This window comes from Cetorhinus maximus, chromosome 24, assembly GCF_964194155.1.
Source record: "Cetorhinus maximus chromosome 24, sCetMax3.hap1.1, whole genome shotgun sequence".
In the NCBI taxonomy this organism is placed as follows: Eukaryota; Metazoa; Chordata; class Chondrichthyes; order Lamniformes; family Cetorhinidae; genus Cetorhinus; species Cetorhinus maximus.
Genome location: NC_135902.1, coordinates 38,551,066 through 38,564,188, shown reverse-complemented (window position 1 = coordinate 38,564,188; position 13,123 = coordinate 38,551,066). Strand labels below are relative to the sequence as shown.

Below are 13,123 nucleotides of genomic sequence, written 5' to 3'. Positions count from 1 at the left end.
GAAGAGCCAAAGTTCAGTGAAGGAGCAATAAGGCCTAGTATTTGCAACAGAATTTTCTTACTGCACTTCTGGAAAATAGCAGAATGCCACACCCCAATACACTACTAGAAAACAGCCAGGACTGTGAATAGTATTTAGCCTGGTATCAATGTTCTTTATAAAAGATGTTATGAAACATTTGTACAAATGGTTCATCATTATAAAACAAATTATACAACTTTACAAATGACACTGAATGAAATGCAGAGAAAGATCAATGTCTTGCAATGGTGAAATAAAGTTCACCTAACTGATATATACCAATAGGACCAGTAGTAAATTTCACTTGTGTTCTGGTTCGTTTGAGTTGTTGTTATTAGTCAAACCTGTTCTTCACAATCGTTATTATTTCTCTTTACTGATTTTGAAGTAAATAATACACTGCAAATTTTAAGAATAACTACGCATTCCCTGCCTCTCCTTTCTATGTTTTTTATTTGAAGCGTTGGGCTTACATCCCTTGCACAGAAGTGGAGCTGTGCAATATACTTGATATCAGCATATGTGAATTTAAAAGCTAGCCCAACCAGAAATGACTGGGTTGTGTTTCAAGACAATTTCTTATTGATTATTTAAGTTTTATTCATGAGTAGACAGCTAAAAGATATGCTGCATGAAAGCAAGGATGTCTATTCCACTGAGGAAGAGGAAGACGATTCTACTAGCTGTGTTTGTTGTAGATGTATACAAAGCCTAGAACCATTCCCACTTCCATGTTTAATAGAATCAGGACAAGTGACCTTCAAAGGGAGATGTTTGGAGGATTGTGACGGGTGCGTGGGAAGATGTACAGCGAAGTGCTGGCAGTAATTCAGCTACTGACAAATCAATGCATTGGCTATCAGTATTGCAAATCTAATATTTGTAATGGTGAATGATTAGTGTGTACCTTAGATTTCTATCTGTTAGTGAAGTTATAATGAATATGTGTCTTGCAGACTGACTACTTCCACCTGTTTGTTTGTCTGGCCATTGTTGTGATTTATGGGGATGATGTGATTGAACAACAGTTAGCAACAGACCAGATGCTACTTCATTTCAGCAACCTGGCCATGCATATGAGTGGGGTGATTGTCCTAAGGAAGGTAGGAACCCATAGAAATATTTCTGTTTATAAATTATGATTGAATGCAACATTTTCAATTGCAGTACATTATGTATCGCACACTGTTTAGAAATGTGAAAATCCCTCTCAATATAATGAAAGGTAGTGAAAATTTGAGGGGCGTAGTAAGAGATTGTTCAGAAGTCTTGAAAGAGCTGTACTATTAATGCAATGATGAATTGTTTGTTTTGTTTCCTTTACAACATAAGTTCCTTGCAGCCACCCAATTTTGTACAAGGAAAACAAACAAAATGAACAATGCCTTATTGGTAATGCCTTGTTCACTGTTGTGTAGCCAGAATTCACAGAAACCATTTTGGTGACAGAATTATTTGCTGCCTTAATTGTAAATATATTTTTCAGGCATTGCAGCAATATGAACATAGTGGTGCTTTGACATAATGCCAGTGTCCTTGCTCTGTTTTTTTTTTGTTAAAGTGGGGAAAAGTCCCTTGCTTCTTTTTTAAAAATGGCTGCAAGCTGTTTTTTTTCTGTTTGCAAGATATTATACACAAGGCAGGGTACATGACTTTAGAACTCTGTCCTATGAAGTGGGGAAAGTAACAGTTATTAAATTGCAATAATCACATTTTAGTAAATGTAAGTGCTGTGAGCCATCTGTGCAGATGTTTGATCTCATTTCATATAGCTATGATATTCGCAATGCATAGAAAGTGAAATTAAGTGTGTTCAACAAATATATTCTTATTAAAAATGTTGTGAGTTGCATCACCTGTTTCTTTTATAAGCCTATGAAATGAGCAGGTTAAAATTACATACACAGGCCAAAATTGTGAGTTTTACTTTGATTTAATTTTAAAGTATGTATTAAAACCCAATATTTAATGACATTTAGTTTAATTGTAAAGTAAAAGAATTTATCCCATTTTTCCTGATTTGTAATATATTTACCCAGATTCACAAGGGATATCTGTATCAAGCTGCCCTAATTTCCAGATGTTTTTTTTTTACTTGGGTGTGGTTCTTAATGTTTATCCAAAGTGTAAAATAAAACTTTTAAAAGTGCACTGAAAGCACTTGACCGTGACCATCTTTTCTCAACATTGGAATCAATGAAACATTTGGACTTCAATGATATGAAATTTGTGTATTGATGCACGCGATAGGTTCGATGTCACAAATGGGAATATGAGTCATCAAGCATTATTTTGGTCAGTAAGTGGTGGGCTGGGAGAGGAAAACCTAAAATGAGATAAGTATACATTTTAAAAAGTGGGCAAGTAAAGTAATTGCTTGGCTTGACTATGTTAGTCCTCTTCATATATCTCATGCAGTAATTTAGGACCAGATTGATGCTTCATGTTCCTCATGAATAGAATTTCCAGTAGCAACTGTATTATGGAAGATGTGGTGAGTAAAGACCAAGAGACAATCTAAAGGAAGGAGAAGTGAATGTAGGCGTGCATCGATCAAATCCGAACATCGGCAACTCCTAGGCTTCAGCAGAGTCTATGGCAATGCCGGCTACATGCTGTCTGTGCTGGAGAATAATACAATAGGAATAGGAGTAGGTCATTCAGCCCCTGAACCTATTCAGCCATTCAGAACATGATTGACTCAATTGTATCTACCTGCCTTTGATCCAAATCCCTTGATGCCCCTACCTAACAAAAATCTATCGACTTCAGTCTTTGAAAATTTCAATTGACCCAGCTTCCACAGCCTTTTGGGAAAAGAGTTCCAGATTAGCACTACTCTCTGCCTGAAAAAGCACTTTCTCATTTTACTCCTAAATGTCCTAGCTCTAACTTTCAGATCATTCTCTTTTTTTCTGGATTTTCCAGAAGTCATTTATAAGTTATTTCTCTATACTAAGCTTTAAAAAAAAATACTTAAAGAATAACTTTTGTATGACTGGTGCTATTTCTTCCAGTTTTAACATGAGCCTTTTGTGTTTAGGCCTCAACCTGGTTTGAAAGAAAAGATTGTAGCTTAAGGCCTTTTTCACAGCAGTTTATTTCCATTTATCTTAAGGACCAAAACATTCTTACAGTACTCTTTAAAAGATATCTTGAGTTATATGGGGAATTACCTGTAACTGTCACTCAGTTAAAATAAAGTATTTATAATTACATTAATTACAGGTAACGTCCTAGATTGACAAAGTGACAATATCCTATTCTTGCGATTCAATTAGAGCCTTGTATCTATATGTTTGTTTAGGAATGTGTCTTAGCAACCTGGTTTTCCACTTTTGCTTGCTGGTTCTTGATTTGTTTTGCGTATATTTCGATGGATGGAAAATTGCAGACTGCCAAGTGCAGTAGCAGAAAACCTCAAGTCAATGTTTTTACAATTGCTGAATCTGCATATTGTCTGCAATATTTGTGTGGAAGTGTTGAAGTGGATGTGGTTATTGAGGTGAGATTTCTTGTTTTTAAATTATCAAAATGTGCACAGGCTGTACAGTACAAAATTCAGCTTTTCCTTGAAAATAATTGTGGTTTAATCTTGACTTTTTTTGTCAATATTGTTTAGCTATAGATGAATTAAGATTAGCTTTAGTGCTGATTAACCGGACTGAATTATACTGCCATCTGACTTCATTAGTCATCAGTGTTGTCAAAAGAAGACTAACTGCACCACTTGCATTATTCTGGACTAAAAAAAACATTGACAAATATGTGTAGAATTATATAATTGCTACCATCATAGTTGTGTTTTCTGGTGTAGAAATTTTTAGCAAATTAATATAGACGATAGCGAGGATTTTGCGGCAGGACCAGAAATTCCCACCCGAAGTCAATGGACCTTTGGCGATTCCCCGAGGTGGGACCAGAAAATCCCAGCTGATGTGTGTGATTGTATATATGTATGATATTAGAATGAATTTTACTATATACATTTGCTCCTTCACAATACTATATTGAGCAATTCATCTAAGCCAAAGCATTCCTTGTGTCACAAGCAAAGTTAACATTTTTGTGTAAGTAACAATAAAAGCAAAATTAAAAATCATGCATTATGACAAAAAATGAATTACTTTTAAGACTTATAAATGCATGGGGAAATATTTTACAGTCCCCTGCTGGTGGGCTTGCAGGCAGGGAGGCCTGTAAATAGCCCAAATGGCCTTCCTGCTGACCTGTTCACAGTTTTCATGGTGGAGGCAAGGCCTAGGCCTCAATTGAGGTCCATACATGGCCAATTTTGATGCTGGCGGGGGGAGTTCAGGGGCAGAGGGAAGCCAGGCCGTTCACCCTGCAAGGGCTTCGGCTGGGAAAAGAGGGGGGGGGGTACCTCCCTCAAGGACCCCCTTTCCGCATTGGGTACCTCCACCCCCCACCCCAACCATGGAGTTGCTTCCTTCACCAGCACCCCCCCTCCCCCTTCCTCACCTCCCGCCTCCATGCATCTCTATCAAGCCCTGCACCCCCCTCTACACACATTCCCAGGCTTCACCCTTCCTTGTCATGAGGACCCCCCCCCCACACCTTGCATTTAGCTGGTCCTGCATTCTGGGACAGAATTTGGGGACTGCTCATAGTCCCAGTCCTGGCTACTGCTGCTACTGGCACTGCTGGGTCTACAGAGCTGCCAGCGAATCAGATTGGCTGGCAGGTCTCTCAGCCAGGATAGGTGGACGTCCTGTTCCTTCACTGTCACTGGTTCAAAATCCTGGAACTCCCTAACAGCACTAAACAGCACTAAATCCAAATGGATTGCAGCGGTTCAAGATGGAAGCTCACTGCCACCTTCTCAAGGGCAACTAGGGATGGGCAATCAATGCTGGCCCAGCCAGCGAAGCCCACATCCAGTGAATTAATAAAAAAAAAGTGAATGCAAGCGATAAAAATAGTCATGAAATTACAATGAAGGTGTTTCTCTGTACGATTCTTGGGAATGGTACAAATAATTGGATATCTGTGCAAAATAAAGCACTCTCTAGTATAGAAGACAATGAAGGCTTACTTGCAAATGGACCTGAGATGCTGAATCCCAAAAATGTAATGAGGGAGATTTTTATTTTAAATATACTTAGTGGATTATTTTTTATGCTTATCACCAAAAGGAATAACAGTACTTGGAGAATTCAACACTTTTTTTTTGTCCAGGCATCAACATCATGCACTTTCAGGTCAACAACTTGCACATTTATTTATTAGGAGGAGTATTAAAAGCTTGGTCAAGAGTTAAGTTCAAAGGAGGGTTGGTGAGGTGATGAGGCAGAGATTTAGGAAGGAAATTCCAGAGTTTAGGCCTAATCGCCTGATAGCACAGTGCCAGTGTGGGAAAAGGGTGCAAAAGAGGCCAGAGTTGGAGAAGCACAGCGTTCTGGTGGGGGGTGAAGGAGCTGGTATGGCACTGGTGGAGATTACAGACATAGGAAGTGACAAGGCCATGGAAAGTTTTAAATATGAGGTTGAAAGTTTTAATTTTGAGGCATTGGCGAACCAGGAGCCAATGTAAGTCAGTGAACACCAGTTTTAAGTGAGCAAAGACTATTTGGGTTAGGATATACGGGCAGAAGAGTATTGGAATAGCTAAAGTTTGTGAAGGGTGAAAGATGGTTGGTTGGACAATGGACTTTTAAAATAGTAGAGTCTGAAAATAACAAAAGCACAGATGAAGGCTGATGGGATGAGGTAGGGGGGAAGAAGATTGATTTTTCAGAAATCGAATAGAAGTAAGTGGTCTTTCTAAGGGATTGGGTATGAGCTCGGCAAGGTTGCAACCATATCAGCATGAGACCAAAGAGGGGAATGCAATTAATGAGGAGGGAATGGAGTTTGTGGCAGGAGCCTAAAACAATGTTCCTAGTTTTTAAAAGGAGAAAATTGTGACTCCTCCACGATTGGATGTCGAACAAGCATGTTGACAAGCATGCAGAAGCAGTGGAGGGGCCAAGAGCAGTGGTAATAAGACGGTTTAGGCATTAGGGTATGTGTGGAACCTGATGTCACTGAGGGGCAGCATGTAGAGAGAGATACACTGGTTGGATGAGTAGGCAAAAACATGGCAGATGGAATACAATCTAGCAAGTGTAAAGTTTTCCATTTTTGTTAGGAAAAATGAAAAAGAATATTTTTGAATGTTGAGGGACCGGGAAATGTGTGCATTCAGAGGTCCTGGGTGTCCGTATACATGAATCAAGGAAAGTTAACATGTCGGTACAGTAGGCAGTTAGGAAAGCAAATGGTATTTTAGCTTTTGTTACAAAGGGATTGGAGTATGAGAACAAAATAAGTCTTAATGCAATTATACAGAACATTGGTGAGAACACACCTGATGCAGTTTGGTCTCCTTACCTAACGATGTGCAGACTTGCTCTAGAGGTAGTATGGAGTGCAACAAGGGTTCACTAGACTGTGGGATCAGGAGATTGTCCTATGAAGAGAGATTGAGTAGACCAGGCCTATATTCCCTGGAGTTTAAAAGAATAAAAGATGATCTATTTGAAACATATAAAATTCTTAAGGAACTTGACAGGATAGTTGCTGAGAAAACATTTCACCAGGCTGGGGAATCTAGAACATGGGGCCAGTGAATCAGAATAAGGGATTGACTATTTGGGACTGAGATAAGGAGAAATTTCTTAACTCAAAGGGTTGTCAATCTTTGGAATTCTTTAACCCCAAAGAGGTATGGATGCTCAATCGTCGAGCACGTTCAAGACAGAAGTCAGTAGATTTTTTGGGTTATAAGGGAATTAAGAAATGTGATAGTGCAGGAAGGTGAAATTGAGGCACAAGATCAGCCATGATCTTATTGAATGGCAGAGCAGTTTGAAGGTCCAAATGGCCTACACCTGCTCTTATGTCTGTAAATAGGATGGGCCAAGGATAGATCTCTGAGAGTCCAGAGGTAGTGGCTCAGTGGTGGAAAGAGAAGCCATTGCAGGAGATTGTGACTGTGACAGAATAGTTAGGAGTTGAACCAGACAAGGGCAGTCCGGTTCATCTGAATAACAGAGGTAAAAACACGATGCCTGCAGAGAGGTTATGAATGATAATCAGCTGCTAATAGAGGAAAGAAGCTGGGGGTTATCATAATTTTCCGAGATGAATAGAAAAAACTTGCACATCTACAGGGAAAATTTGCACGCCTGCACCTCGGGAGAGGAACTAGCTGAGTTCTTGCAGGAAGCTGGTACAAACATGATGGATCTAAATGGCCTCTTTCTTTACTGTAACCATTCTATGATCCTGTAGTGTGGGCAGATGAGATCAAAGCAATATTTGATGCGATCCAGCCAGATCTGATGATGAATGACTCAACCAGTTGTGTGCTCAATACATTCAAATTTGAATCCCTGTGACTGTAGAGAACAAAGCTGGGGGCCACAGTAGGAGGAACGATCAAGGAGGGACAGAGTAGTGGCCTTACTGTGGAGAAGGGCATCAGATATGAAGGCAAGGGGGTGATTGAGCAGATCAACAACTGCGGAAGTATTGTGGGGAATGGCTGGCCAAAGGCTAGCTCATTGGGAATTTAAAAGTACCATTATAAGCAATGGGGCAATGGTGGGGTGGGTGGGGGGCAGTTTTTCTAGGGACCAATGAAAGGCAATAGGGAGGCATGGGTGCTGAGTGGTGTTATTCCGATCCCAAGCCACTTGGTGAAGTAGGAAACTAGACACTAATACTTCTCTTGATCATGGGTTTATTCACTGAATGCAGCATTACATATGTCTGTTGCTTACCTACCAATCCAGTGTCCCAACAGTCTCTCTTTATACTCTTTTGAGAAAATCGAACTAACAAATAAAATTAAATTAAAGTGCTAGCCCCTTAAAGGGGCAATGTAACAAACGACAGAAATTTTAAAGAAAACATCAAATCAAAACAGAATGTCATTTTGGGGGCCAATGATGCACTCCAGCCCCGCAGTGCAGTCAGTGCTTTAAGTACTTAATTAAACAATGCCCTTCACCTATGTATCTTACCAATATAACTAATATACCATTAACAAGGGATGCAAGGAAGTATTCAAAGGCGGCCTTCTTTGTGATTGAGACAATGGGAACAGAAAGGCCACACAAGATGGCAACATTGAGGGGATGGGCATGGGTGGGAGAGTTTTTATTATGTGCAGTTAACTTTTTTTTAAAAAAAGGACAAAATGAGTTGAGATAAAGGTTGAAATCCGCTAGGATGAGGAGTTGTTCAGTGTAAAGGCTGAGGGAGAAAGAAATGACTATTTTAGGGAGAAGCTCACTATGGGGTCTGTAAGAATCCAGCAAAAGGTGACAAACGTGAAAGTGTCCCTGCACTGTCAAGTCTGTTTCTATGTAAATAAGCTTTTATTATGTACCCAGCCCCTATATTAATCAATCTTCTAGGCCCATTTTGTGCATGTATCTTAACTGCCAACTTAAACTAGACCATTTTACAAGTTTCTGCCTCCTATTATTACATCTCTTAATCAAAACATCAGATATAACAAGCCCTGCGGCGATGGGGAAGTGACAACAGGGACAGGTAGAGGATGATACTGGCAGTCTTCAGTCATAACCCTGCACACAGGCAGCCTCAGGCTGACGGAAAGTCTGCACAGATCAGGGCAGATGTGGAGTTTGTATTCTCCTGAGACAATAGAGCAGACCTTTTCAGGTTCAGCGCTGATCTCCCCAATCCGGGAAAGGAAAGGGACCCTAAAAACAACCTGCTCTCCCTGCACTTGCCAGGTTACTGCTCCTGGCTGGTCACCTGTTCACTGTGGTCGAAATGTAAAGACATTATATGAAGCTTGGTTTATTGAATGTCTGAACACATTATAGACAACAATATGAGACTAGAGCACAGAACAATCCTCATGCTGGGCAGGTACAACATTGACATAGCCACCCGAAGCGAAACGAGGCTCACTGAGGAGTTTTGACTTGAGGTTGGTGCAGGCTACACATTCTACTGGATTGGCAAGTCCAGGGACCAGTCTCAACAGTCAGGCGTAGGCTTTGCTATATGATCTGAACTGGCACGCAAGCTTGACTCACTTCCTACAGGGATCAGTGATTAACTCATGGTTCTTCATTTGCGCCTTGCCAGTAACCAGCTTGCAACACTCATTAGTGTCTATGCTCCGACGATGACACATACAAATGAGGTCAGAGAAGCATTCTATGATGACATCAGCAAGATAATTAAAGGAGTACCCCATCAGAACAAATTCATTATTCTTGGTGATGTCAATGTCTGAATGGGCACAGGCTGTCATACATGGAGGGGAGTTCTGGGACACCATGGTATTGGCAGAGCAAACTCCAATGGCCAGCTCCTTCTCTCCAAGTGCGGGGAGTTTGACCTGACCATCCCTAGCACAGTCTTCCAGCAAGTAGACAAATTGAAAACAACATGGATGCAACTCATAGATGGCACATGGTGAGCTATGTTATTATGCCACCTCAAGTACATGCACTCCACCCATTGCCTTGGAGGTGAAGAATGCTGGTCTGACTATTTGTCTTGGCTTGTTAGGAGTATTGTATCTTTGAAGAAAGATTCTAAGGCATTTCGGCACAGTGTCAAGCCACAAAGGAAGCTTGATGTAACTGTCCTTGAAGCTATAGTCAAGAGAAAAGAACTGGAACACAAACTAGCCACAGGAATTGCTAATATCCTGGAGGATAATATTGCTATTGAAGATTATTGGAAGAAGTTAAAGGATGTTACTTACAGCATGGCACCTGAGGTCCTAGGATTCGTTAAACAGAAACACCAAGACTGGTTTGACAGCAATGACCAAGACACAGGCAAGCTTCTAAATGAACACTCACAGATCTTACATACTTGACAAGAAATCACCAGCAAGGAACACCAGATACCATCACACAAAACACATGCTGCAGGCCAAGCTAAGAGAAATTAAGAACTGATGGTGGGAAAATAAGGCTGATGAACTTCAAGCAGCTACCGATTTTTTTTTTAAAAAATGACCTGAAGGTTCCACACAAAAGTCTGCAATCAGTCTGTGGCCCCAAAACCAACAGTGTGACACCCATCCTCCCAGCAGATGACAATCAGCTCCTAACAAATAGACATGAGATGGTCTCTTGTTGGGCATGTTATGATCCTAGACCAGACCTCAAGTTTTCAATAAGATCTGTTGGGGACCAATGACGTTTTGTTTAAAGTAAACAAAGTTTGAGATTCAGTGCACTTACTAAGAGAATAAAGCCACAAAATTCCATGGGTTTTGAACAAAGGAAAATTAAATTTTTCGATACAAGGTCAGAAACATAAAACACTTAGAATATCTATCTTAGAGTATAACATTCGGTGTAACAATGAGGTACATGGGAATTAACAGGCAAACAGTGGTTGAACACACCACACTGCACTATAAATGGCAGGTGCAACCAAGACAGAGTCCAGAGATTTTTCAACAACCCACCTAGATGTCAGTAAACAGAGTCAACCAATCTGGCTGAAACTCTGTCCCTGTCATGAGGGATCCCAGTCTTCACCTTCGAAGATCTAACCTTGGAATTCGCTCCAAAAGTCGCTCCAACTTGGATGGCATCAATAACTGCCCACATTGCAGGGTTTCAGTCTTGCCTCCTGAGATTCTGTTCCCCTGGATTCCCGGCTATGCACTCAAGCACCAACTCACAAGCACAACTTCCGCTTTTCGGCTGTGCCAAGCAGGATACTACTGCTCCAAAGGGGTACCTTTGCCCCAATGGTCCACAGCATGGAATCACTCACCTTCAGCTGCCTTCTTGGATCTTCAAAGCTTCTCCTGAGCCCTTTTCAATTGCCAGGGCTTCCCCTGAGCCCTTGCTACAAAGTCTGCCAACTGCACCCCTTTTGTTTGCTTGGACCCTATTTCTCTGCTCCTCTTTGGCCTTAACTGGGACCTGTCTCTGTCCCCCGTCTCTGTCCCCTGCCTGGGACTTCCTTTGGGTCCTCCCCTTGTTCCCTGCCTTGGACACTTGTCTGCAGTGGTGCGCTGCTCCCGGTCACATGACTGGGCTTGTGTGCCGTTATCCCTTTCAGCACAGGCGCGCTGGGCCCGTCCTCGGCCCAAAGAACTTAAATGCTGAATTGCACAGATGCAGCCCGCTCCCAGTCCGTGCATGCGCAGAAACGCTGAAGCCTGTCGAAACTTGGGAGTACCCGACCTTTGCTCTCGACGAGAAGGTAAATTGGCTTTCATAACGAGCATGGCACATCATCTTAAACCAACTATCCATAGTGAGCAATGAAACCAGCAGCTGATGGCATCCTGCCTTAAGTACTCAAGTTTGGAGGGACTCGCATGGAAACTCACTAGTCTCTTCTGCCTAATCGAGAATCCGGGCTCTGTACCTCAAGACTACAAAGATGCCTCCATAACTCATCTTTATAAACAGAAAGGGAGCAAGTCCGTCTGTGACAGTCATTGTGGAATATCTCTTTCAACATCAGGAAATGTTCTTGCAAGGGTTATTCTTAATCGGATTGTCACTCATATCATAGATTGTGTACCCAGAATCAGTGTGGCTTCCGTGCAGGATCATGAAAAGTAGACATGATCTTTGCAGCATGTCAAATTCAAGAAAAGTCTCATGAACAGAATAAGGACCCCTCTTATGTGGTGTTTGTTGAACTGACAAAGACTTTTAAGACAGTAAGCCAGAAAGGCCTTTAGAAGATTCTGTACAAACATAGCTGCCCTGAAAAGATGATTAGTGTCATCTTTTTCATGATGGCATGATGGCCTGCATGATGCAAAGTGGTACATCATCAGGTGCCTTTCCTGTCACCAACAGCACCGAGCAAGACTCTGTTTGTTTGCTCTATACGCCTCGGCCATGCTGCAGTACACTCAAAGATCTTGACAAAGGAGTACACGTTCAATTCAGGACAAACAGCAGCCGCTTCAAATTGCAAAGGCTCAAGGTTTGCATGAAGGTTACTTAGCAGCTACTGAATGAACTATTGTTTGCAGATGGCTGGGATCTCTTGGCACATACTCGGGAGGACATTCAACTATTTGTTGATCACTTTGTCCTAGGCTCAAAGCACATTGGCTTGACAATGAGATATTTTCTCAACCCACCCCTGGCCACATACTCCAAAACCCTACAGTCACTACCACCAACACACTCCTCCATTCAGTATAGAAGTTTTACTATCTTGTGAGTACCCTCTCCAATAACACTATGCTGGATGACAAAATCAACCATCACCTGGCAAAAGCAAGGTCAGCGTTTGGCAGGCTCACTGGCAGACTTTGGAAAGAGCATGGCGTTTGCCTCAGAGCAAAGATCAAAATCTACCAGGCAGTTGTTCTTGCATCACTTCTTCATGGGTGAGAGATTTGGACACCCAAGCAGCATCATGTAAAGCAACTAAACGCATTCCATCTGTGTCATCTGAGATCTATTTGCAACATCAGGTGGCAGAACAAAATCCACAACACTGAGGTTCTTGCAAAATGCTGCATACCTGGCACCGAGAGCATGCTCATCAGAGCTCAGCTTCACTGGGTCGGTCATGTGGTTCACATGGAGGATTTCCGCATACCAAAGGCAGTACTCTACAGCCAGCTGAGCACGGAAACCTGCACCACAAGACGTCCCAAACTTGGATATAAAGACAATCTGAAAGCCAACCTCCGAACTTGCAAGCTAGATCCTAATACATGGCGGAAAAGACAAACTTGGACAGACCCAAATGGAGAAGTCTCTTCATCAAGCAGTTTTGACATTCGAGGAGAGCAGAGTCAATACCTTCAGGACAAGTGAACATGGCACAAAACCAATGCCTCCATCCATCCCTCCAGCACTGACATCCATCCCTCCAACACTGACAATCAGTTATGCAAATTGAGACTTGGTCTAATGTCACTCATCAAAATAGACCGAAAACCGTGTTTCTTTTTTTTGCTGAAAACTCATGTGTCGAAGTGATGGGAAAATCCATCACCCAGGCTGCATAAATAATATAACAATATCCTATCCCAGTGTGCCACTCAATCAATCCTTTTTTTAAAAAAAACTGAAGTATTCTCCATAACATTATTTTTTTAAAA

At 41.6% G+C, this 13,123-nt stretch overlaps 1 protein-coding gene across 1 annotated transcript in view; it reads left to right on the top strand.

The window, feature by feature from the left end:
* Window positions 1–13,123, top strand: part of tbc1d16 (TBC1 domain family, member 16) — an 88,832-nt gene that overhangs the window by 72,249 nt on the left and 3,460 nt on the right. Inside the window, exon 11 of the mRNA XM_078571046.1 lies at window positions 978–1,124. Coding sequence (XP_078427172.1) covers window positions 978–1,124 — 147 coding nt within the window. The remainder of the gene's footprint in view (window positions 1–977; window positions 1,125–13,123) is intronic.